This window comes from Trichosurus vulpecula, chromosome 8 (assembly GCF_011100635.1).
Source record: "Trichosurus vulpecula isolate mTriVul1 chromosome 8, mTriVul1.pri, whole genome shotgun sequence".
Taxonomy (NCBI): Eukaryota; Metazoa; Chordata; class Mammalia; order Diprotodontia; family Phalangeridae; genus Trichosurus; species Trichosurus vulpecula.
Window position 1 is genome coordinate 45131584 of NC_050580.1, and position 25788 is coordinate 45157371.

A 25788-nucleotide genomic window follows, 5' to 3' on the forward strand; every position below is an offset into this window, starting at 1 on the left:
GGATAACACAGCATGCATAGTGACCATTCAAATATTTTTCTTATTGTGTGCATTGTTATTGGAATTCTTGATGAATGCTTACAAAATAATGATATTCACTGATGTAGTCGTAATTATTCATCATCAAGAAATTCTGAAAGTTACATTTCAGGGGAATGATCAAAGACAATGCTCCATTTGTGAACATATGTTTCATTCCTCTATCATTTCCATACAAGGCTTGGAGCTGTAGGGAGAGGCCATATGATCACTGACTTCAAATATTTGAAAGAATGTCTTGTGGAAGAGAGATTAGTACACCTTTGCATTCAGACAAAGGGCATAGGTAGCTGACCTTGAAGCCAAGACTACGTGATCTGGGCAAGTCACTTGACCTCTCAGTGTTCTAGGGAACTCTTTATGACCAAATTGAAGAGTAGGTGATGACTTGCATGGCTAGAGGGAATTTCCTCATCTGGAAATTGTCTAAATGATTGAATTTTCAGGTCCAGTTTCTATTTATCAATACCTCTAGAAAGCACAAAGAGGAGCCATGAGTGGATTTTACAAAGAGACCAATTTAGTCTTGATACATGGAAAAATTGCCCTTAATTTAGAATTATCCAGAACTTATTGGGATCCATAGGGTGGAAGTGAATTTTCCTTTTGCTGGAGGTCTTCAAGCACAAACTGTGTGACAATATTCTATGAATGTTTTATTGGGAGCCTGTGGGAAGTATAGTTTTTGGGATATCAGCTATTGAACTGTCTCCTAGTACAGAAGTTTGGGGATTCTTTGCACAAGCAGATCTCAAATCCCTTGAATTTTAAGTAGTTGTTCTGACAAACCAGTTGTTGCTTTTTATGATGCATTCTTTTTTTTAAATTTAATATATGTAGTTTTCAGCATTGATTTTCACAAGAGTTTGAATTACACATTTTCTTCCCATTTCTACCCTCCCCCTACTCCAAGATGGCGTATATTCTGGTTGCCCTGTTCCCCAGTCAGCCCTCCCTTCTGTCACCCCACTCCCCTCCCATCCTCTTTTCCTTTCCTTTCTTGTAGGGCAAGATAAATTTCTTTTATGATACATTCTAATACTGGTTTTATTGCTCATTTCCTTTGAAACCTTTTCCATATGAGTTCATTTCTCTAAGTTGAGGTTTCCAAATTTGAACCAAAATTATAATCATGGAATCATGAAGTCACAGTTTCATAGAAAATTTTCTTCCTGAATTGAGATTTGAAGGAAAAGAATAATTTCAGTGCTCAGAGAATGGAGGTGGAGAGGGAGATGATGAGGTATAATTATTCCACATCTATAGAAAAATGGAAAAATCTTTCTTCTCTTTCCTGTCATAAAATATAAGATGAGAAAAATGAATTTTATATAGCACTTTTCCTTTGAAATGCAAATTGCATCTATTATCCCACATGAAAAAATATGTGGGAGTGGGAGAGGGAAGGGTCTAATTTGGTGACAGCATAAATAGAGTACATGAAGGGGAGTATTGTTATGTTAAGGTAGGGCTAGACTATGAGATGTCTTAAATGCCAAGTATAGGACTTTTTAAAATGTTCTTTCAGCAAATTATGTACATATGCATATATGTGTGCATGTATTTTCATGTGTAGATACACACATGTATACGCATTTACATATAGAGAGACACACATATCCAAGACTATGTAGGGTTTTTTGTTTCCATCAATTTACAATGTAAACACTTTTTGGGGTAGGGGAAGAGGCAGCTTGGGTTTAAATGCTTTAAAGGCCTGACTAAAAACTAAGGAGGAAGTTGCCTGTCCTTAGGAACAGGAAAATATCATTCCAAATTTGCTTATTTTGAGATCAAAATTTCTTTTTAAGTCCTTATAAGAACTGCTTTTGGGCTTGTGACCATTTGATGTTACCCCTTTGGAACAGGAGTGGCTTTTTTTTACCTCACTATCTTCTTCTGAATATGAACCCAGATCTTCTTTTACACCCTAGTAGCTTTGTATGGTTGGGTTCTTTCTCCTTTGCTTACTCACTTTTATTTATTTATTTAGCAATTTATTATCATAATCAGGTTTTAATTCCAATTTGTAGGCAATGGTGCTATAGGTCTCATATCCTCCTTACCATTATTTTCCAGATTCTGTCCAGGAACCCAACCTCAGGCAATCCTCTTCTTCCTTAAGCCACAGTTAGGGTCCCTAGCAATGCTGTCCACAAAATGCTCTTGTTCCTAGTAGTATAACATTCACAGGGCATGTGATCACTTCTGCTCACCCACAGCCAAAGCTTGGGATCAGATCTGGTCAGCACCTCCAGGTCTGGTCTCTAGAAAGAGAAGGGGATCCCTCAATCTTCCCTCACTCAGCCATCTGATCCCCACACTGTGCATTACTTAAAAGTTTGTGAGCTGAAATTGAGACTGTGAGGTAAAATTTTGTGAGGTGAAAGTTCTTAAGGCCTAGTCTGCTTCTAGCCAAGGAGCTGCCCCCAGGGCCTATTGTTTGTTGATTCAATAGAGTGGGCCTTGAGGTCTATAAACTTCACACAGGCCAAACTGAAATTTTCTGACCTATTATGCCATCTTCCCAGAATTCCACTAATTTTGTACTAATTTAGTGGATGACCTTGGTCAGATCATGTCATTTCTTTGAGCCTCAGTTTCCTTTTCTGTAAATGGAAGCATTCCATTCAATTGTGTCTGAGATCTTTTCCTCTTGTAATAATCTGTGATCCCAGCATCACATATGGAAGTGACCTCATGGGATTTCTAGTCCAATCCATTAATTTTACAGATGAGGAAGGTGAGGTCCAGAAAGGCTGCAACTTGAAGCAGATCACCTAAGTAATGGGTGTCAGAGGAAGCATTTAAAGCCAGATTTTCTAATTCCAGGGTCAGAGTGCTTTCTATTGAACTTCCCTGTCTCTACGAATTTTCCTTGGGTCCTGACCTAGAACTAAGTTCTATGTCCCTAAAGTCTTCACTGTACTGGAGGTGGCACTTAATTACTCCTTTGGCATCCTTCCCAGGAAACCACCCTCCAGAAAGTCTCAAGTGGCACCTCTTGGTATATCCTCTTCGGGTCTTATACCACCTTTCTCTTTAAAGGTTGGCTCATTGTTTACTCCTTTGCAGATTACCCTGAAGGTGGTATTATTAGAATTTATGTAGCTATTGTGTCCTCACTAAACATTGTTTTAGAATTGACTAAAGTTCTTTTTACTTCTTTCTCTTTAATGGTAGAAGCTCAATGCCAGAATCCAGAATCTTGGATCTTTCAAACTAAAAAAAATTCTCAGGTGAGCACCTTAGGCATATGAAGTTCTAAGGAATTTATTCCTCTGTAATAGATAAAAACTCTAACCAGAGGCTAGCTATACTACATGCTGAAAGAGAGGTGATGGATTCAAGATGCAGAATGAAGCATATATTTTTCAGGTGGCCACTGAGAGAATTAGTTTTACTTGCTTATGCATATTTATTTTAAGTCATTTACTTTTCTTTTTGCAAATGGAAAGGAATAAAGGGATAGAAAAATAAATCTTGTTTAATTGAAAAAAATAAAAGAAATATGTTACCATAGTCAGTATTGGACTGTGAATCAGAATATTGGAGTTGAAGTCCTGGATCTGTCCCCTTACTGGCTTGTATGACCTTTAGCAAGCCACTTTTTCTCTGTGAATCTTAGCATCCTCATGTCCAAAATACGTGGTTTGGATGAGATGATAATGAATATTTTTTCAAACTCTAATGGTCATTGACTAAATAATAGGTTCCTATTGGTGGCTAATGATATATCATTACATAAAACATTGGATCCTCAACATTCTTGGAGTTTTGATTTTCACCTGTTGATTGTCATAGAATTACTGACCTCTCATTAATAACACTCATTTTTAAAGTATCTGTCTCCTAGTTGTGTGGCTATGGGTAAGTCATTCAAGCTCTTTGTGTCTCAAATTCCTCACCTATAGGATGAAGAAATTGAACTAGGTGACCCTAAGATTCTTTCTACATCTAATTATCTATAGTTCTCCCATGGGTAATGTAAATGCTGAGAATCACTGTTTAGAAGCCTGTCCACATCCCACCTGGTTCTCCAATTAAGCTGGGTCATAAGGGAGACTGGGCAGAGTCTCCCTTGTGAATAACAAAACCAATAAAAATAAATAATGACATTGATAATGACTGGCAATGTGACACCCTCTTTTTCCTCCAGTAATGTCTTATTTCAAAGAAGTAGCCAAGAAACTTATGGACCTTGATGACCCCTATTTTAGTGACCATAGAGCACTAGAGCTCTTTACATAGTTCTCTGATCTCTTAGCTTATCTCATGCAGTCTGGGGTAAGGGTCTACTTCTTCAGGTTAAAGAACAAAATCTTACTCTTAAACAAGAGATCCTCATTTCAAAATATTTCGAACAAGATCCCCCAAGCAGCAGTGATAAGGGTGAAGCTGGAGTATGAACCCACTAAGAATTCCCTGGGTCTTGACCCCTTGACTTTCAGAATGGATATATTGATTTTGGGATATATTTTAAGGGGCCATTATAATTCATAGCCTTTTAGTTTTTCTAGTGAAATGATAGCCTATTCCTTGGTAAATGAAGGCACATCAAGAGTCATTACTGGAAGGCTGTTTAATATATGCAATTTGATTTGTAGCTTAAGCACCTCAAATATCTCACCAGGTGGATTTCTATAGAATGCTTATTTTTCTTGGAAAATATCTTCAACTTTCCCACCTCTGTGCCTATGTTCATACATTTTACTCTGTCTAGATTGCCTCTCCTTCATTCTCATCATATTTTCCATCTTTCAAGCTCCAGGTCACATTCCTCCTCCATAAGGTTTTTGCAGGTGAAGTCAAACATAATTTTTCTCTATTTCCATCTAATTCTCATACTATTTAGTTCCTTTCCTGAATCCCTCTTATATTGTGGTTTTTTGTTGTGGGTACTTATGGGTATACATGTTGCATCTTTTCTGGTGTAATGGAAACTCTTTAGGAGAAGCAAGTGGGTATGATTTATTTTTGTAATTATCTTCAATATGGGACCCATAGTAGAGGCTGCAGATTTTCTGGAAAAGTATCTATAGACTTCGCTTGCAATTTGGTATGATATCCTCATTTTTCCTTTACTAGGTGGGATTTTATTTAGTTAATTTTATGCCTGGGAAAAAGGGAAAGAGTATTAATTAAGGCAACTACAGGTGTTAATGAGGCAACCCTACAGAGAAGGAAGGACAGAAACTGATTAGGTTCTAGGTTGAGAGAAGTCAGAGTAAGGTCTGGGCAGGAGAGGAATTGTTTCTAGGAGGGGTTGTTTTTGAAGCTTTATGAGAAGGGCAGATCAGGGGAAGGAAATGTCAGCAACATATCAATGCACACACACCTCTAATTCTTAGTTAAGGCTTCACCCTTCAGAACCCTTTAGTGCCTTAACTTGGTACTAAGGAAAGCCTAAGTGAGAGGCTCAGATTTTGAATGTGAGCTACTCTACAAGACAGAAAATGATGCTCAGGGAAGGTATCTCTGCAAAGTCTTATGGAAAATAACCCTAGTCATTGGTACTTGAACCTTGCTAATAGGGTACTAGAGCTCTCTGAAGACTTAAGCTCCCACCAGTTACTTAAAGGTGCCCTGGGGAAGACTCTGTTTTTTTGTATTTCAGAGTCATGTCTTACTTTTAAACAAAGGATTCTCTTTTCAAGTGATTTGAATCCAGCTCTATCCAGATTTCTGGAAAGGGGATGCAGCTGTAAGATTGATTTTGGGTCTGGATTTTGCTGTATGTAACACAGGAGGAAAATGTACTTTATAAAATTATTTATGACACTTACAAAAACAAAGTGGCAGGGAACTGGGGAATGATCTTTTGGCTGGAGAATTGCCATGGTGACCTTGAAAAATCTGACTGAAGCACTTTTTTTTAGTTCCATGAGATGAAATTTATTTACTTTTTTTGTTTTGTTTTTATTTTTCAACACTTTTAAAAATTTTATTGTTTATTTTTCATATTCATTTACATTTTTTGAATAATGAATTATGTCCCTCCTTTCCTTCCTCATACCACCCATTGCAAAGCCAAGAAATGTGATATCAATTATATATGTGGAATCGTGCAAAACGTATTTCAATATTAGATATGTAAAAAATGAAAGTGAAAGTGAAAAAATTATACTTTAATTTGCATTTGGATTCCATCCATTATTTCTTTGGAGGTGATAGCATTTTTTTTCATTGCAAGTCCTTTGGTACTGTCTAGGATCTTTGCATTGCTCAGAATAGCTAAGTCATTAACAGTTATGTACAATATTGCTGTGACTCTGTATGACTTCCTTCTGGTTTTGCTCATTTCATGCTGCATTATTTTGTATATGCCTTTTAGATTTTTCTGAAACTATCCTGCTCATCGTATCTTATAGCACAACAGCTTTCCATCACAATCATATTACCAGAACTTATTCAGCCTTTCCCCTATTGATGGGCATCCTCTCAATTTCCAATTCTTTGGCACTACAAAAAGGAGTTGCTATAAAGATTTTTGTAAACATTGCTTCTTTTCCTTTCACTTTGTTCTTATTGAGATACAGACCTTGAAGTGGGGTTGATGAATTGAAGGGAATGCACACTTCCATAGTTCCTTGTCCCAAATGCATAGTCCCAAAATGTTCTCTAGAATGACTGGATCAGTCAAACTCCACCAATGATGAGCTAGTGTCCCAATTTTTCTACCTCTCCTCCAAAATTAGTCATTTTCCTTTTCTGTCATATTAGCCAATGTAACAGGTTTGAGGTGATATCTAGAATTGTTTTAACTTGCATTTCTCTGATCAACAGTTATTTAGAGCATTTTTTCTATACCTACAGATAGCTTTGATTTCTTCTCAAAACTACCTGTTCTTATCCTTTGACTATTTATCAATTGGGAAATGACTTGTTTTCTTATGAATTTTAATTAGTTCTCTATATATTTGAGAATCAAGACATTTGACAGAGAAACTTGTAAATTTTTTTCCCCAGCTTTCTGCTTTTTTTTTCTAATCTTGGCTGGATTTTTTTTGTGCAAAACCTTCTTAATTTGATACAATCAAAATTATTCCTTTTACTTCTCATGATCCTCTATATCTATAGTTTGGTTTTCAACTCTTTCTTTTTACTGATCTGACAGATAAAATTTCCCTTGCTCTCATAATTTGCTTATGACATCATCTTTTGTATCTAAATCATACACCTATATTGACCTTATCTTATTATACAGTGTGAGATGTTGGTTTATACCTAGTTTCTGCCAAACGTTTTTCCAGTTTTCCCTGTGATTTTTGTCACAGAGTGAGTTCTTGTCACTAAAGTTTCATTTTTGCATTTATCAAACACCTGATTTCCAAGGTCATTTACTATTGTGTATTATGTATCTAATCTATTGCTCTGACCCACCACTCTATTTCCTAGTCAGTATCAGTTTGTTTTCATGATTACCACTTTGAAATAGAGTTTAACATTTGGTACTACTAGTCTACCTTATTTCACAATTTTTCCATTGTTCTCATTATTATGCTTGGCATTTTGGTCTTATAAATGAATTTTGTTAATTTTTCTAGGTCTAGAAAATATTTTTTCTGTAATTTGGTTGGTATGGTATTGGAAAAATAATTAATTTTGGTGGAATTGTCATTTTTATTATATTGGTTCATCCTACTCATGGGCAAATAATATTTTTCCAGTTGTTCTGATCTGACTTCATTTGTGTGAAAAGTATTTTGTGATTGTGTTCATATAGTTTCTGGGTTTGTCTTGGCAGGTAGACTCCCATGTATTTTATATTGTCTGCAGTTACTTAAAATGGATTTTATTTTTCTACCTTTTCCTGTTGGACTTTGAAGTTAGTATATGGAAATGTTATTAATGTGTTTTATATCTTGCAACCTTGCTAAAGTTATTAATTGTTTCAATAAGTTTTTTAGTTGATTCCCTAAGTTGTGAGTATACCATCATCTGCATATGAGTATACCATATCATGTGTAAAGAGTGCTAGTTTTGTTACCTCATCACTTATTTTTAGTTACTCCAAATTTACTTGTTTTATTGCTATTCATAGTACATTATTGAATAATAGTCTTGATAATGGCCTTCTTTGCTTTAGCCCTGATCTTTTTCGGAAGGCTTCTTGCTTATCTTCTTTAGAAATAACACTTGGTGATGGTTTTAGATAGATATGACTTAACATTTCAAGGAAAGCTCCACTTATTCCTCTGCTAACTAGTGTTTCAATGTCAATCAATGTTGAATTTTGTCAAATGCATTTTCTACATTTATTGAGATAATCATGATTTTTGTTATTTTACTATTGATATGATTTGTGTCATAAAAGGAATTTGGTAGGAGACTTTTGGCTAATTTTCCAATTAGTTTTCCAAAATATAGCATTGAAATTAATCATTCTTTAAATGTTTGGTAGAAATCATGTGATCCTGGGGATTTTTTATGAGGGACTTCATTTACAACTTATTCAATTTCTTTTACTAAGATAGTTTCTCAAAAATTTTATTTCCTTTTCCTTCTATTTCCCCTTCTGCTAATCTACTTCATGGGGATGTTTTGCAGCTTCAGTCATACTCATATACTTAATTGTTATATTTTTTATCCCACAGACTGACCCTAGTACTAATCAGAGAAAAGAAATGTAACCAGCTTGGTGTTCAAAATGAACAAATGGCAAGTTTCTCAGGTTTAATGTGTAGCTTTTTTGTTATGTTTTAGTGGAATAAGACTGGGCAGTAAAGAAAACATTCAGAACAACAACTAAAAGGAATCTTCAATAAATGCTCAGTAGTGATAGCTATGATGTATGAAGTACTCTAAGGCAGAGGTGTCAAACTCACCAGGGGGCCAGCAAAACTCCCAGACTGAGGCCCAACAAGATTAAAATGTAATTGGAAAATGTTTAATAATAAAGACAAATAAGCTACAACATAAATATTGATAATTAGGGGTTTTCTAAGTCAATGTGTGGCCCACTTGAATTCAACATCAGTACTCTAAAGTAAGGTAACTTGCAATGGCCCCATGATGAGATGCCCATTGTCACATGGTACTGTCTAAACCTCTAAGGTGCAAACTATTTGGTGGAGGGGGTTTCCCACCAGAGAGTTCCCTTTATTGCCAAAGTCAGAAGTATGTGTCACAGAGTTAATATTTGCACCCATTCCCTCCTGAGTGCTCTCAATGTCTAGAATAATACTTGAATCACAGTAGGTGCTTAATATATAATTAACAAAAGACTTTGCTAACTTTTTAGATGGAATTTGGTCCTCTTTTAAAACAATATGAATAATAAGGCATTATTATTAAGCTATTCTCTAACAGTTTATTCAAAATAATCTTTGTGACCAGACAGAGATTAGGGCAGATTTTACAAGAGAAACATCAGGCAATATGGAAAAAGCATTTGATAGGGAATCAAAGGACCTGAGAAGTTTCCCCATGTTTTAAATATTTTTTTAAAGTTTTGAGTTGCACATTCTTCCCTTCCTTCCTTCTCCCCTCCATGGGATGGTAAGCAGTCAGATTTGCAATTATGTAAAATATTTTAATATTAGACATTTTGTACAATAAGATTTGAATAAAAGAAAAAAAAGAAAGTGAAAAGTAGCATGCTGCAGTCTGTATTTAATCAATATCAGTTCTTTGTCTGGAGGTAGATAGGACACTTATCATTAGTCTTTTGGGATTGTCATGGATCATTGTATTGCTGAGAATAGCAAAGTCACTTGTAGTTCTTCATTGAAAAACATTGCTGTTACTGTGTTCAACATTCTCCTGGTTCTGTTCACTTCATTACACATCAGTTCATGTAAGTCTTCCAGCTTTTTCTGAAATCATCCTGCTTGTCATTTCTTATAGTACTATAATATTCCAATACAATCATATACCACAGCTTGTTCAGCCATTCCACAATTGATAGGCATCCCTTTGATCATCCGAATTCTTAGCCACCACAAAAAGAGCTGCTATAAATATTTTTGTACATATGGGTCCTTTTTTCCCATAATCTTTCCAGCTCCAGATATCTAATATAAAATTTAATAATATTGTATTTGCAGATGGAAAAACTAAGGCTCAAAGAGGTCACATTGATTCATTTGAGGTCTCAGAGCTTAAAAGTATCAGAGATGCAATTCAGAATCATGTCTTTGCATTCTAAGGCCAGTGGTTAGTTGTTTCTGTTTTCCTAATTTTGTGATAGTCTTTTTTCTTATCTGTATCCCCAGTGCTTATCACAATGCTTGACACATAGTAGGTACTTAATAAATATTTATTAAATTTAATAGGAAGGAAGGGGACATAGAAATCTATCCTGCCCTTGAAGAAAGTCAGGTGAAAGGGGAAGGTGGGAAGTGTGGTCACAGAAATGAGGGCTGACTGGAGAATGGGGCAATCAGAATATATACTATCTTGGAGTGGGGGGGGGGCGGGTAGAAATGGGGAGAAAATTTGTAACCGAAAATCTTGTGGAAATCAATGTTGAAAACTAAAATATTAAATAAATAATAAAAATAAATGACTGAATGAATGAATGAATAAAAATTTAATAGGAAGAAACAATATAAATAATATGTGGTCCTTTTATTCAAGAGGAAAATGTAGTTAAAAGCAAAACAATGGAAAAACAGATATAAGGATGCATATGTTTGGGAAGTGATACCACTTGGTTAGGGTGCTAATGTTGTTATTTTCAGTATGTGTTAGCAATAATTCTAATTTGTACATCTGCTCTATGACCTATTTATTTCTACTTCAATGGGTTGTGGAATGTTAACATAAATATGTACATTTTGTTTCTGCTATAGTTCAGTTCACTTGATTATCGCCACATGAGGGATCCTCTCCTTTGGAAGACATCCACTGGTGGATCCAGGAGGCATCTTCTGGTTGAATGGCAGTGAACAATCAAACGATGGTGACTGAGTTTACCCTGCAGGGTTTCTCTGAGACACCTCCCCTTCAGCTTGCCCTCTTTTGCGTCTTCTTCTTCCTTTATATCATGGCCATAGCAGGCAATGCTCTCATTGTGGGGGCCATAAGCCTAGATTCAGGTCTCCATATCCCCATGTATTTTTTCCTTGCCAACCTGGCCATCTTAGATATTGGCTGCACAACCACAGTTCTGCCCAAATTGCTAGAGAACCTCGCCGACAAGAAATCTATCTCCTATGCTGGGTGCATGACTCAGTTGTATTTCCTTACATGGTTTTTGGGTGCTGAACTCCTGCTCTTCACAGCTATGGCTTATGACAGGTATGTGGCCATCTGCCACCCCCTTCATTATACTATCATGATGAGTAGAATGACTTGCATCCTCCTAGCTGGTAGTGTGTGGGCTGTTAGTGCCATAAGTTCATCAGTACACACTGGCCTTATGACACAGTTAACCTTCTGTGGCTCAAATCAAATTAAGCACTTTTTATGTGAAATTCCCACTTTGCTACTGCTCTCCTGCACCTCCACATACCTGAACAATATCATGATAGTCATTGCAGATATATACTTTGGGGTGATTAATTTTATGCTCACTATGGTGTCCTACGGCTTCATCATTTCCAGCATCTTGAAGATCCGCACCACAGAGGGCAAGAAGAAAGCCTTCTCTACCTGTTCCTCCCACCTCATTGTGGTCACTATATATTATACCACAGTTATATACACATACATTCTCCCAGGCTCTGGGTCCTCCATGAATAATGGCAAAGTAGTGGCTGTGCTATACACCACTATTAGCCCCACTTTAAACCCTCTCATTTACACTCTACGCAACAAAGATTTCAAAACAGCCCTCAAGAAAATGTTTCCATTCATTAAATAAATAATTGTAAGTTGTCCATATGATGTGGTTGTAATTTTATTTTTGAAATTCCAGCATAAAAATATGATTTAAAAGTTAATTTAGGTTCTATGAATCTTAGTTATCGGATGTATAGTATGATTTTTCCTCAGAATCTCATAGCTAGAATAGGTCACGGATCAATTTGAGCCTCATCATACCCCTGTTCTACTCCCAACTTCCTTATTTCAGTTTTGGGCCACACAACACCCTCTCATCCACAATAAACTTATATATCTTTGTCCCCTTACCATTTGTTCAAATTATTTAAGTTGCCAAACAAGTTCTATTGATTTTTACTCCAAAATATATTTGTCACCATTTCCTTTCTCTTCAATCAAATCATACATCCAAGGTCATATCCCCATGATTCATACAATTTACAGTATATCTGCTCTATTTGCTATTGTCTTCCTCCCTTCTCCCATGCAATCTATTCTTCATACACAACTCTCCTAAAGTCCAGGTTTTAACCATGCCATTTTCCTACCAAAATGTTTTAGAAGATCCTTATGATAAATGGAAAAAGAGAAAACAATCTATTTATCTAATCTTCAGGCTCTTTCCAATCTCAGTATATAAAATGACATGTTTTTATCCATGTTTTACATGATTCCTTTATGCACATTCTATTTTCCAACCAATTTCTGCTGCTGGCTTTGTTTTAAATGCAGTTAGGTGGCATAATGAGAGACCACTGGTCTTGGAATTAGGAAAGCCTGAGTCTGATTCTTGCCTCAGATATCTATTAGCTGTGTGACTCCAGACAATTCACTCAACTTTTGTCAAGTTCAGTTTCAAATGAGGGTAAGAATATTGCCTTTCTCATAGGATCATTGTGAAGATCTAGTTGGGTAATAAACATGTAAAGTGTTTTTTAAATCTAAAAGAGTGGATTGCTGGGAACCAAGATGGCAGAGTAAATGGTGAATCACTCTCACCCTCCCTTGTCAACCTTGAAAAACTCAGAGATCATTGCCCCCAGAAAAGTCCTGGAGTGGTGGAACTGGCAGAAGGATGAGTGTAGCACTCTTTTAGCTCTACCTCCAGAGGCTAGGGGGATTAATGGCAAGGTTGCCTCTTGCTGTGGCTGAAGGGGACCAGTAAAGGATGAGAGGCATCCTTGCAAGCCGGCAACAAGCCCCACTTCAGCAGACCAGCAGAAGATCCTGAGCCCCGGGGTGGAAAAGCAAGCAAGTGCCAACAGCAGGCACACACCACCTTCAGCTCTGCACCAGGTAAAACACCAGACCACTAAAACATCCAACTACAAGCAACTGCAGCCCCAGCACAGAAAACCAGTAACCAGGCCCCTAGGCCCCAGTATAATAAGTCTGGGACGGTGCCCTCTGGGCCCCAGAAGCAGAGATCAAATTTAAAAGCCAAAAAGAAGCAAAGAACATGAATAAGAAGAATAAAAAAATCAATGACCATAGAGAAATATCTTGGTGACAAGGAAAATAAGAACACAAATTCAGGAGAGGACAATATGGTCAACATACCCATACCCAAAACCTCAAAGGGGAATATGAACTGCTGTGAAGAACAAAAAGCCTTCTTAGAAGAGCTCAAGAAGGATTTTTAAAATCAAATAAGAGAGGTAGAAAGAAAATTGAAAATACAGTTGAAAAAATGGGGGAAAAGTACACTGAAGAAAACAACTCCTTAAAAAGTACAATTGGCCAAATGAAAAAGGAGATACAAAAGCTAACTAAAGAAAACAATTCTTCAAAAATTAGAATTTAGCATCTGGAAGCTGATGACTCTATGAAACATCAAGAATCAGTAAAACAAAATTGAAAGAATTAAAAATAATAGAAGAAAACATAAAATACCTTGTTGTAAGAACAACTCACCTGGAAAATAGATCCGGGAGAGATAATTGAAGAATTATTGATCTACCTGAGAAACATGATGAAAAAAGAGCCTGGACAGCATCTTTCAAGAAATCCTCAAGGAAAATTACCCTGAGGCCTTAGAACCAGAGGGTTAAATAGCCATCAAAAGAATCCACTGTTCGCCTGAAAAAAGATTCCAAATTGAAAACACCAAGGAAGATTGTAGTAAAACTCCAGAATTATCAGATTAAGGAGAAAATACTGCAAACAGCTGTATCAATAATTAAGGCAGGACTTTTTTTTTACTGTTTTCTCTTTTGGAGCACTTATTTAATCAAGTGCCCTTGATGAGTCCAGCCTTTGTTTCTTTGATTAAATCAGGAGCCTTTGATGACCTCCTTACCTCAAAGGAAAGCCTAGTTTACATTGGTTTGAGTCACGTTTGTGTCACCAGAACCTTTTAGGTCACACGGGTTTGAGTCACATGTTGGTGATGGTTTTAGGTCATGTGGGTTTGATTTTCATGTTGTTATGCCATTTCACTGTGAACAGGGCATATAAACTCAGAGTTTGGCATTTTTCCTTTGGGGCTCACTCGTGGAAGGAGGGTTGAGAGTATGAGCAAGCCATTATAACTGCCCCCTGGCTTTGCTAACCCAGACTCCACCACAAAACTGGTGGCAATCTTCAGGCCTCTCAGACCTGGATGGGAATCTGGCAGAGCTACTGGAGACAGCAGCATAGCACATGCAGCTGAAAGAGCAACTACTCCTAAGGCTTGCAGCCCACAGTCTAAAGGATTGAAAGGTGCTTTCTTGACATTCCAAGAGCCATGATAACCATATAAGATGGCTCTCATTCCTCCCTTCCTCACCCAGATAATATCTCCTTGGGAGAAACTCTGAAATAGAGGAGCTAGAAGTGGGGCTTCAATAGCCAAACAATGGGAGTTCCTGAGCCCCAAGGGGGTGGAGCCAGCAAGGGTCAACACAAGGCAGCCAGAGGTACCTTCACACAGCCAGAGGAAGTGTCAGACACAAGTCTAGACAACGAATGAGAGCATCCATGATGTAGCACAGCCTCTGGGGAAGAGGAGACTTTCAGCAGCCAGACCACCCCTCCCCCACACATTATGATACCAGAGGTCACAGCACACAAAGCCAGTAACAAGGCCCACAATTCCCAGCACAAGAAGCTTGGATTAGAGCTGGGTCCCAGAAGCAGAGATCCCCTTTAGAAGCCAGGAAAGAAGATAACCAACGTGAAGAAACATTCCAGAAAACTGAGGACTATTGATTCTTTTTATGGAGACAGGGAAGATCAAAATACCAATTCAGAAGAGGACAACATTGACCCTATACTCATATCTGAAACCTCAAAATGGAATGTGAACTGGTCTTAAGGCCAAAAAGCATTCCTGGAAAACCTCAAGGAGGATATTAAAAACCAAATTAGAGAGGTAAAAGAAAAAAAGGAAAAAAAAGTTCATGGACGAGAACAAATCTGTAAAAGGTAAAATTTTAAAGATGGCTAAGGATATTCAGAATTTAGTTAGAGAGAATGACACCATGAAAAATAAAAGTAACCAAATGGAAAAGGAGGCTCAGAAGCAAAATGAAGATAATTCATTAAAAATTTGAATTGGGCACGTAGAAGCTAATGACTCTGTGAGACATCAAGTATCAGTCAAACAAAATCTAAAGAATGAAAACAAAGAAAAGAAAATTTGAAATATCTGATTGGGAAAACAACTGACCTGGAAAACAGATCCAGGATAGACAATCTAAAAATTATTGTTCTACCTGAAAGCCATGATGAAAAAAAGAGCCTGGTCAGCGTCTTCCAAGAAATCACAAAGATAACTTCCCTGAGATCCTAGAAGCAGAGGGTAAAACAGTCATCGAAAGAGTCCACGATCACCTGCTGAAAGAGACCCCAAATTGAAAACTCCAAGGACTATTGCAGCCAAATTCCAGAATTATCGGGTCAAGGAAAAAATACTGCAAGTAGCCAGAAAGAAACAATTCAAATATCCAAGAACTACAGTCAGGATCACACAGGACCTTTTTTTATGACCCAAACCTTCTTTTTATGTATACTTTACATATGAAATTCACAAACTAAACTACAATGTCTAAAAAACAAAAATAAAAGCCTATTCCAGTGAAGATTCAAGGAGTAATATACATATTTTTTCCTTGGGAAATAAACATACTAACAAAAAAATTAAACTGTTAATAATGAAAATTCACATTATTTATACACTTGCCCAATTTTTTATTGGTAATAATTTATAATTGATGTGCCCATATCATACTTTCTACTACCTGTTTAAAAAAATCTACAGCTGTAATTCATCAATGATTAGGCTATTCCATGACTCAGCACCATACAGCATCATAAGAATACTCTTGGTGTTTTTCAAAAAGAGGGCCTTGATCACACCGGATCTTGTACCTTCTACATTACAAGACAGGAGGAATTAGAATATGACATTCTGAAAGGCAAAGGAGCTTGGAATACAACCAAAGATCAGCTACCCAGCAAGACTGAGCATAATTTTTCAAGCAAGGAGATGGATATTCAATGGAATAAGGGAATTCCAGACATTCTTGATGAAAAGGTCAGAGCTTAATGGAAAATCTATTTTTTTTCCATTATAGAATTATCCTTAGTTTTGTCAGATAGGTTTTGTTTTGGAATATCATGTTATAAGCTTTCACTTTATTGGCCTTGCAGAATTTTGCATGATTCTAACTTCTGCGGCACTGGACTTCATCCTTTATGATAAGCTCTGTCTAGAGACTCTGTCTTTCCATAGGTCACCAGGACATTCCCTACATTAGACTTTGCGTGCATTTATTCCTCCATTGTGAGCTCAAGGGGTATCCACTTGCTGGGTTCCCACCATGGCCTTTAGAGATAACTCAGGATGACCTTTGTCTAGGGTCTTTCTCTTGCCTCTGAGCTTGGCGTGCTAATACCACACTGCATCCTACATGGTGTTTCCTGCTGCTGCCCTAAACATTGGTCTTTTGTCTTCACATTCTTTGAACTTTGTGGTCATCCATGCTGATCTTTGTTATGGCACTAGGGCACAGGAGCCAGTGATTATGCAGCTACCACATTCTACATAATGGGAGAAAAGGAAACAATTATGATATAATGTCTGCCCTCATGGAACTTATGCTTTAGCAAGTTATCAAGTTGCAAATGATAAATATACAATAACAAAAATTCAAAATCAATATGCAATAGCTATGGTACAAAATTAAATATAAGCATATTAAGTAGAGAGGTACATCTCTAGATGTAGAGATCAGTGGAACAGGAATGGTCATTTCTAAAAGCAGGAATCCTTAGAGGTGAATATTCAGCTTCTTCTGCACAACTAACCTCATTAGTCTTCAGTTAAACACAGTCCAGTGAAAATTTTCTGTAATTACTCCTCTTGGGATGCTTTGTCCCTAAACCCCTGAATGGCTACAAACAATTGTCCAAGGCCTTATTAGCAATAAAATGATATTATTCTATTAATACCAGCTCACAAATCCTCAGGTTAATGATCCATGACCATGTGAAAGGAGATATAATTGAAGTAAAATTTAGCATTTCTTTGTGACCAAAAGTATCCTGAAGTAGATTAGCATTCCAAATCCAAATCCAAATGAATAATTGATAAGCAAAATAGTATAAGTCTATCTTTTAAAAAGCATTTTCTTGGCAAATGATAAACAAGTATGAAAAGTAAAAGATATTGAATGCAGAATATTGACAGACAGGTTTGGTTTAATGAAGAGCCAACAGTGAAGAAAAATGATGACACCAGAGAGAAATGTTGGAAGAAATGGAGAAGACAAGAAGTTCAGGGACTTACTTACTGAACAAGTGCAAGATATAGTCAATAATCCAGCTTGGAGTATGTAAATGCTAAAAGTGAAAACAAATAAATGCATAAACTTTAAATGATTTGTAACCAATCAGGATGCAAAAAGGAATAATCAGAGGTATTCATACTATAAGGTTATCATCACCTGTAAGAACCTGAGAAAAGAATACATAGATGTGGTATAGTGTGTAAGTAATTGTAGGTGGGAGGATTGTTAACAGATAAAGTACTATATGCATGTTTCATGTTGAAAGAAGGAAAATGAATTATAGAGGTGAATGAATACTCTATTTGGAGTTTAACCTAGGTTTAATATAGGTTAACATAGTTTAACATAGGTTAAAATCATATCTCTTTCAGTTACTTCCTATACGACCTTGGCTGAGTCACTGAAGCATCACTGGGTCTCCACTCTTTTTGCTGTTAAATGAGAGGGTTTGACTGGAAGATTTCTAAGGTCTTCTCAAGGTCTCAATATAGGATCCTATGATTCTAACGTGTACATATTATGCCAGTAACTTAGCAGATAAAATGAGTATTACCGGGAAGTTTGAAAATGGTTAGGGAAATAGCAAATTATATTAAGAAATAATAATAGGTACTTCAGTGGGCCAAGCTTAGCAAAATACTTTTTCAGGGGAAGATTGGATGTAGGTTCTTGGGTCAAGAAAAATGTCTGTTTCTTGAAATAAGTAGGTATTGGAAAATACAAGGAAAATGAATCAATATGCTGCTTTGTTTTTGAAGTGGTTTGCGGGTATGAATGGCTTGCTCAAGTTGTTATGTAGCTGATGTAGCATTTGAAATCAAGTTCTTTGATGCCAAGTAAAGGGCTAATTTCATCCCACCATGCTCTCGCCTGTGGATGACAGAATAACAAAAATGATCTCTGATCAACTCTGAGATTGATAGTGCAAATAATATCCTTTCCTTTTACACAGGATTATAGATTTAGTCCTGGTAAAGTCTTTAGCAGGCATTAAGCATGACCTCCCACTTTATAGAAGAGGAATCTTAGGCTCAGACATGCCATGATCACATGGCCACTGAGCATCAGGCACAAGATTCAAACTCAGATCTTTTAGACCAAACCCATGGGGACATTTGACTAGAACACTGACATGTAAAATTGAAAAGCCACCCCCACCCATGAAAAAAATGGATAAATTGAAATGATTGGCAGTAAATAAAGATGCAAAGTTAATTACACTGGGTGTCCTGCAGTCAAACTATGATCACCCACAGGATGTCAAGGGAAATTAAGATACATATGATGTACTTGACAGAGTAATCTATCAAGCCAAAAATCCTAACAGATAAAGGGAATCCTAAACACTTCAATAAGCCTGAACTATCTTGACAATGGAAATGCATTTTCTCTAAGAGAAGAAACAGTGCCTGAGTAGTCTAATTAGGTGCAGAAGAAAATAGCTTTTTAGATTAAAAAAAAACTGTTTTCAGAAAATTCCACACTAGGCAATATAAAAAGTTCACCCACAGATGGCTAAGAATGCTGGCATAAGACGGAAAATATTTTATTCAGATGTAATAAATTGTCACAATAAATCAGCATTTCTTTGGATATCTTCCCTGGAATGGGTCCCTGGAAAAGACTTTTGTCTTTCCACTGATAGAATTCAGGCACTTTATATGTAACTTCTAGTCTCAGAGAGTCCCCTCAGATAGTGACGGGGAAAGATATTTGCCTGTGGTTACATACATACAAAGTATCACAGTGAGGAAGTGAATCATGATCTTTTCACTCCAAGGCTGGTCAAGTAGGTCATATCACATTATGTTTCAGGATAAACCCTATTTAACATGTTAATAAATTATAGCCAAAAGACAGTAAGCAGTGAAGTCCTAATATATTTGTTTATTTTTAGGAAAATGCAATGTTATATAAGTTATTTGGGGAACTGCCAAGCTGATAAAAGAGTACTTGAGGTTTCATTTGTGGACAAAAATTCCTGGCAAGTGTTATACCTATCTTGACAATGGAAATGCATTTTCTCTAAGAGAAGAAACAGTGCCTGAGTAGTCTAATTAGGTGCAGAAGAAAATAGCTTTTTAGATTAAAAAAAAACTGTTTTCAGAAAATTCCACACTAGGCAATATAAAAAGTTCACCCACAGATGGCTAAGAATGCTGGCATAAGACGGAATAAACCCTATTTAACATGTTAATAAATTATAGCCAAAAGACAGTAAGCAGTGAAGTCCTAATATATTTGTTTATTTTTAGGAAAATGCAATGTTATATAAGTTATTTGGGAAACTGCCAAGCTGATAAAAGAGTACTTGAGGTTTCATTTGTGGACAAAAATTCCTGGCAAGTGTTATACCGGTCCCAATGCTTTCATGTCCTACCCCCAAATGTGATTTCTATAAACCTGAATAGGGCCTACAATCATACTCTAAGTAAGATAAAAGAAAAGTGAGAAGGATAACATGTATGATAAACATGAAAAAAATTTTAACAGAACTGAAAGATGGAAAAATCACAGTAAAAGAGGTTTAATATTGTGAATAGATAAAGGGGTAGGTAGGTAGTATAGTGGATAGAGCACAGGCCTTGAAGTCAGGACAACCTGAGTTCATATCAGGCCTCAGACATTTGAGACTTACTATCTGTGTTACCCAGGGCAAGTCACTTAATCCCAATTGCCCCCTGTGTGTGTGTGTGTGTGTGTGTGTGTGTGTATGTAAATAGGTTTATATATATATATATATATATAATTTTGGGTGAATTTCTGTTGGAATGAAATATTAAAAAAAAACATTTTATTGAATCCTTTTGTCTTTACATGGCACTTGTTCCCCTTGCTTGATAGCTGACACGCCTACATTCCTTCCCATTATCTCTCCGTCCTGACAAAGAAAGGCAATGGGAAACATAAAGAGATTGTATTTGCAATCTATGTAGCATTTTGCCCCAGCAGTTCCCCACCTCTCTTTCATGAGAAAGAGGGAGCTTTCAATGTCTCTTCTCCAGGACCTATGTAGGTGGAGGAAGGCCTCTATTTAAGGCTCCATTTTTTCTGTGAAAAGCCAAATGTATTTTTCTAATTAGCAAGCTACAGACATTTTGGAATCTTTCATTCTCTAGACCTCTTTATCAGCTGAGAGATTGGAAGTGGAAGGTTTCTCAGATAGCATTCCACTACGGATCTTGGTCTTTGGCACTTTTTTCCATATAAACAACTGCCCTCACTGGGAACATCTTGATCTTGGTGCTGGTCATTTGGAACTCTATTCTTCACACTCCTATGTATTTTTTCCTAGTCAACTTGTCTATATTAGACATCATGTGCACAACCTCTGTTCTTCCCAAGTTGACGGAAAACTTGATTTCAGAAAAGAAGACCATCTCCTATGGTGGATGTATGGCCTAAGTGTACTTCCTCACCAGATCTGTATCTGGTGAGCTCCTGCTCTTCACCGCCATGGCTTATGACAGGTATGCAGTCATCTGCCACCCCTTGTACCACAGTACCATGATGAGCAAGAAGACTGGTGTCTTTCTGGCAGTTGGAGTATGCAGCATCTGTGGACTTAACACAGCCATCAATGCGGAGCTTATGCTTTGATTATCTTTCTGTGGCCCCAACATCATTAATCAATTCCTCTGTGAAATCCCCCCTGTGTTGCTTCTCTCTTGCACCTCACCATATGTGAATGATATCATGACAGTCCTTGCTGATGTCTTCTTCTCAGTTCTGAATTTCCTGCTGACCATTGTGTCTTACTGCTTCATTATCTCCAGCATCATAAGAATCTGTACCGGAGAGGGCAAGAAGAGGGCATTCTCTCCCTGCTCCTCCCACCTGATTATGTTTACCATGTATTACTGCACCGTGTTTGATGCCTATGTAAGTCACATCTCTAGCTATTCTCCCCAAAGTGGGAAGTTGGTGGCTGTGTTGTACACAGCAGTTAGCCCCACCTTAAACCCTCTCATATATACTTTGAGGAACAAGGATGTCAGGAAAACCCTCAGAAAAGTGCCTGTATTTAGTAAGTGAGGGCTTAGTATTGCATAGGTTTCTGGATTGTATTGATTTGGACAAGTGTATTCTTGTACTATTGATAGAAAGTCCCCATAATTTACTTGATTTTGTAATACCCCAATGATTTTTCTTACTGTATAATCCCAGGTTCTAGAGTACAAATGAAAAATTATTCTTGTTTTCATAGATGTGCAGTTTACAGAACCCCCTCAACAGTTTTGAGTGCAGTGCCAATGTAATGGGTCTGCAACGGAATTGAGTAATATGGTAGCCCAGAAAAAGATGATGGATGTTCTCTCTTCCATTTGCTCTTTCAGAAACGGTAAAGTATGAGACAGAGAGACTGACAGAGAGAGAGAGAGAGAGAGACAGAGAGAGAGACAGAGAGAGAGAGAGAGACAGAGAGACAGAGAGACACAAAGAGAGAGCCAAAGAGAGAGAAACAGCGAAAGAGGGAGAGAGAGAGAGAGAGAGAGAGAGAGAGAGAGAGAGTAAAATGTTGGTTTCTTCATGAAACCTGCATAGAACATGTAATAAAAGCAGATTAAGGTGAAATCATTTAATTAAATATAATCAATCACTAAAATGGCTCAGTAATCTCATCAATTATACAATGCTTTCCAAAAATATGGTCCCCAATTCATTGATATCACTAATTAAATATAAGATCACTATTTCATATCAAGGTAGCTCAACAAGTGAATGAAAAAAAAGTTTCATATATAACACCCACAGGACCAAAGCAAGGCATCAATGCCCCCCCATGCCTTGAGGGGGATACAACTCTTAGGAACAGGAAACTGAAATACTGGTCCAGCTCTTCAGGGTTATGGCTTATGATTGGCATGTGGCCTCTCCCAGCTCTTGCTTTACATTATCATTGAGCAATTATAAATTGATAAGTTTATGTCTCCCTGGCTATGACTTTGAGGGTGTGGGTGCGGTGGATCACTGGTTTTGGAACCACAACAAATACCAGCATCTTGTTGAAAGGGTCATTCTATGGACCTAATATGATTGACCATTTTCTCTGTGAGATCTCCTCTATGCTGGTAGTCTCCTGATCCTTCACATATAGGAATGACATCAAGAGTATCGTGGCCGACTTTCTTTGTTCTTAAGAGTTTCTTTTTTACCAACCTGTCCTATGGCTCCAGCACCTTCAGCATCATGAAAATCACAGAACAGATGACAAATGGAAGAGTCTTTTCTATCTGCTCCTCTTACCTCATTGTAGTGACTCAATTATAGTCTATGTTTATCTAAGTCCAAGCTCCAGTTACTTTCCACAGAAGGGCATGATCATGGCTATTCTTTACTCTACTGTGAGTCCTACCTTGAACCCTCTTATCTATACTTTGAGAAATAAGGATGTCAAGAGTGCCCTGAATAGATTTTTTCTTTCTTGAGGAAAAAGTGACAAATCATTAATCTACACATTGGGGAGGGCTTTTTCTGAGAATTAGAAAATGCCAGTAATTTTTTTATCTTTATATATTAAGTATAGAAGTGATCATATCTAGAACCTTTATCTATAAAGTTGTTTCTCTGCTTCTCTCTTTTTATTATGTCTCTATTTACTGAAGACTTATCTAAAACTATTATTACTATAGGATATTTTTTTTTGCTTCAGTGAAAGCCTAACATTTTTTTCTTTAGCCCATCTGTGAGAAACTTTATATTTCAAGTGTACTTCTTATAAATGAATTCTGTTTCTAATTTGTCCTACTATTTTTTTCCATTGTGAGAGTAAGGTCATCCCATTTGTCTTCACTGTTATAACAGTTAACTGCATAGTTCCCTCCATCCTGTCCTTTTTTTCCACTCTTCCCAACTTTTCTTTAAAAATAAGAAGGAAGTGCTAAAGAAGGAGTTTGCTTAACACTTATGTTATGCAAATAAAGTATTCTGTTTCCACTCCATTGCAATTTCTCTATTCTTTACTTTCCCCATTCTCAGGTTTTTTCCATTGCCTCCTTTTCTTTTATTCCCCTCCCCCCATGCCATCTCTTTGATCCTTTAGTTTGTCTTTTCTTTGACCTCACCTCCACATACACTTAAAGGAGAGAACACAAGGGGTTCATGCAAAGAAATCCAGTTTTTGAACCCTGTACCCTGGACTGTGTTCGGGTGAATGATTTTAACTCAAGAGAACTGGGGTGACTTGGTTCTTCCTCATGGTATAGGTTCCTGGACTCAGGAAAACCCAAGAACATAAAGCAGTTATTTTCTTCCTGGGAACTGCTTTGCTTAGTCCAATCCCCCATTGTTTCTTGACTCCTTTGACTTTAGAAATCTAATTCTTTTTTAACTTATTTATTTAATATATTTAGTTTTCAGCATTGATTTTCACAAGAGTTTGAATTACAAATTTTCTCCCCATTTCTACACTCCACCCCCCTCTCCAAGATGGCATATATTCTGGATCCCCTGTTCCCCAGTCAACCCTCACTTCTGTCACCCCACTCCTCTCCCATCCCCTTTTCCCTTCCTTTCTTGTAGGGCAAGATAAATTTCTACACCACTTTGCCTGTGTATCTTATTTCCTACTTGTATGCAAAAATATTTTTTTTTTGTTTTAGAACATCTGTTTTTAAATCTTTGAGTTACAAATTCTCTCCCCTCTTCCCTTCCCACCCACCCTCCCTGAGAAGGCAAGAAATTCAACACAGGCCACATACATATCATTATGTAAAACCCTTCCACAACACTGATGTTGTGAAAGACTAACTATATTTTGCTCCTTCCTAATGTATCCACCTTTATTGAATTTTATCCCTTGACCCTGTACCTTTTCAAAAGTGTTTGCTTTTGATTACCTCCTCCCCATATCTTCCCTCCCTTCTATCATCCCCCTTTTTTATCTTCTTCCTCCTTCTTTCCTGTGGGGTAAGATACCCAATTGAGTGTATATGGTATTCCTTCCTAAGGTCAAATCTGATGAGAGCAAGATTCACTCATTCCCCCTCACCTGCCCCCTCTTCACTTACTACGGAAATGCTTTTTCTCCTCACTTTTATGTGAGATAATTTACCCCATTCTATCTCTTCTTTTCTTCTTCTCTCAATATATTCCTCTCTCACCCCCTAATTTAATTTAATTTTTTTAGATATCATCCCTTCATATTCAACTCACCCTGTGCCCTCTGTCTATACATATATATGTATATATATACATATATATGTATATATACATATATACATACATACATACACATTATATGTATACATACACACACACACACATATATATATATAGATATATAGATATATATATACACACACATATTCCCTTCAGCTACCTTAATACTGAGGTCTCATGAATGATACACATCATCTCTCTGTGTAAGAATGTAAACTAAACAGTTCAACTTTAGTAAGTCCCTTGTGATTTCTCTTTCCTGTTTACCTTTTCAAACTTCTCTTGATTCTTGTGTTTAAAGGTCAAATTTTCTATTCACCTCTCATCTTTTCACTGAGAAAGGCTGAAAAGTCCTCTATTTTACTGAAAATCCATATTTGGCCTTGGAGCATGATATTCACTTTTGCTGGGTAGGTGATGCTTGGTTTTAATCCTAGTTCCATTGATCTCTGGAATATCATATTCCAAGCCCTTCGATCACTTAATATAAAAGCTGCTAGATCTTGTGTTATACTGATTGTGTTTCCACAGTACTCAAATTCTTTCTTTCTGGCTGTTTGAAGTATTTTCTCCTTGATCTGGAAGCTCTGGAATTTGGCAACAATATTCCTGGGAGATTTCTTTTTGAGATCTATTTGAGGAGGCGATCGATGGATTCTTTCAATTTCTATTTTGCCCTGTGGCTCTAGAATATTAGGGCAGTTCTCCTTGATAATTTCTTGAAAGATGATATCTAGGCTCTTTTTTTGATCATGGCTTTCAGGTAGTCCAATAATTTTTAAATTATCTCTCCTGGATCTATTTTCCAGGTCAGTGGTTTTTCCAAGGAGATATTTCACATTATCTTCCATTTTTTCATTCCGTTGGTTCTGTTTTATAATATCTTGATTTCTCATCAGGTCACTAGCTTCCACTTACTCCAATCTAATTTTTAAGGTAGTATTTTCTTCAGTGGTCTTTGGGACCTCCTTTTCCATTTGGCTAATTCTGCCTTTCAAGGCATTCTTCTCCTCATTGCCTTTTTGGAGCTCTTTTGCCATTTGAG

At 36.9% G+C, this 25788-nt stretch overlaps 1 protein-coding gene and 1 pseudogene across 1 annotated transcript; both read left to right on the forward strand.

Annotated features, from left to right (window-relative positions):
- Positions 1–10921: 10921 nt before the first annotated feature.
- Positions 10922–11848, forward strand: LOC118829015 (olfactory receptor 13A1-like). The gene has a single exon (XM_036735940.1). It carries the CDS (start codon positions 10922–10924, stop codon positions 11846–11848), a length of 927 nt encoding a protein of 308 aa, XP_036591835.1.
- A 929-nt stretch (positions 11849–12777) lies between these two features.
- LOC118829490 lies at positions 12778–21617 on the forward strand (annotated as a pseudogene).
- Positions 21618–25788: the final 4171 nt, after the last annotated feature.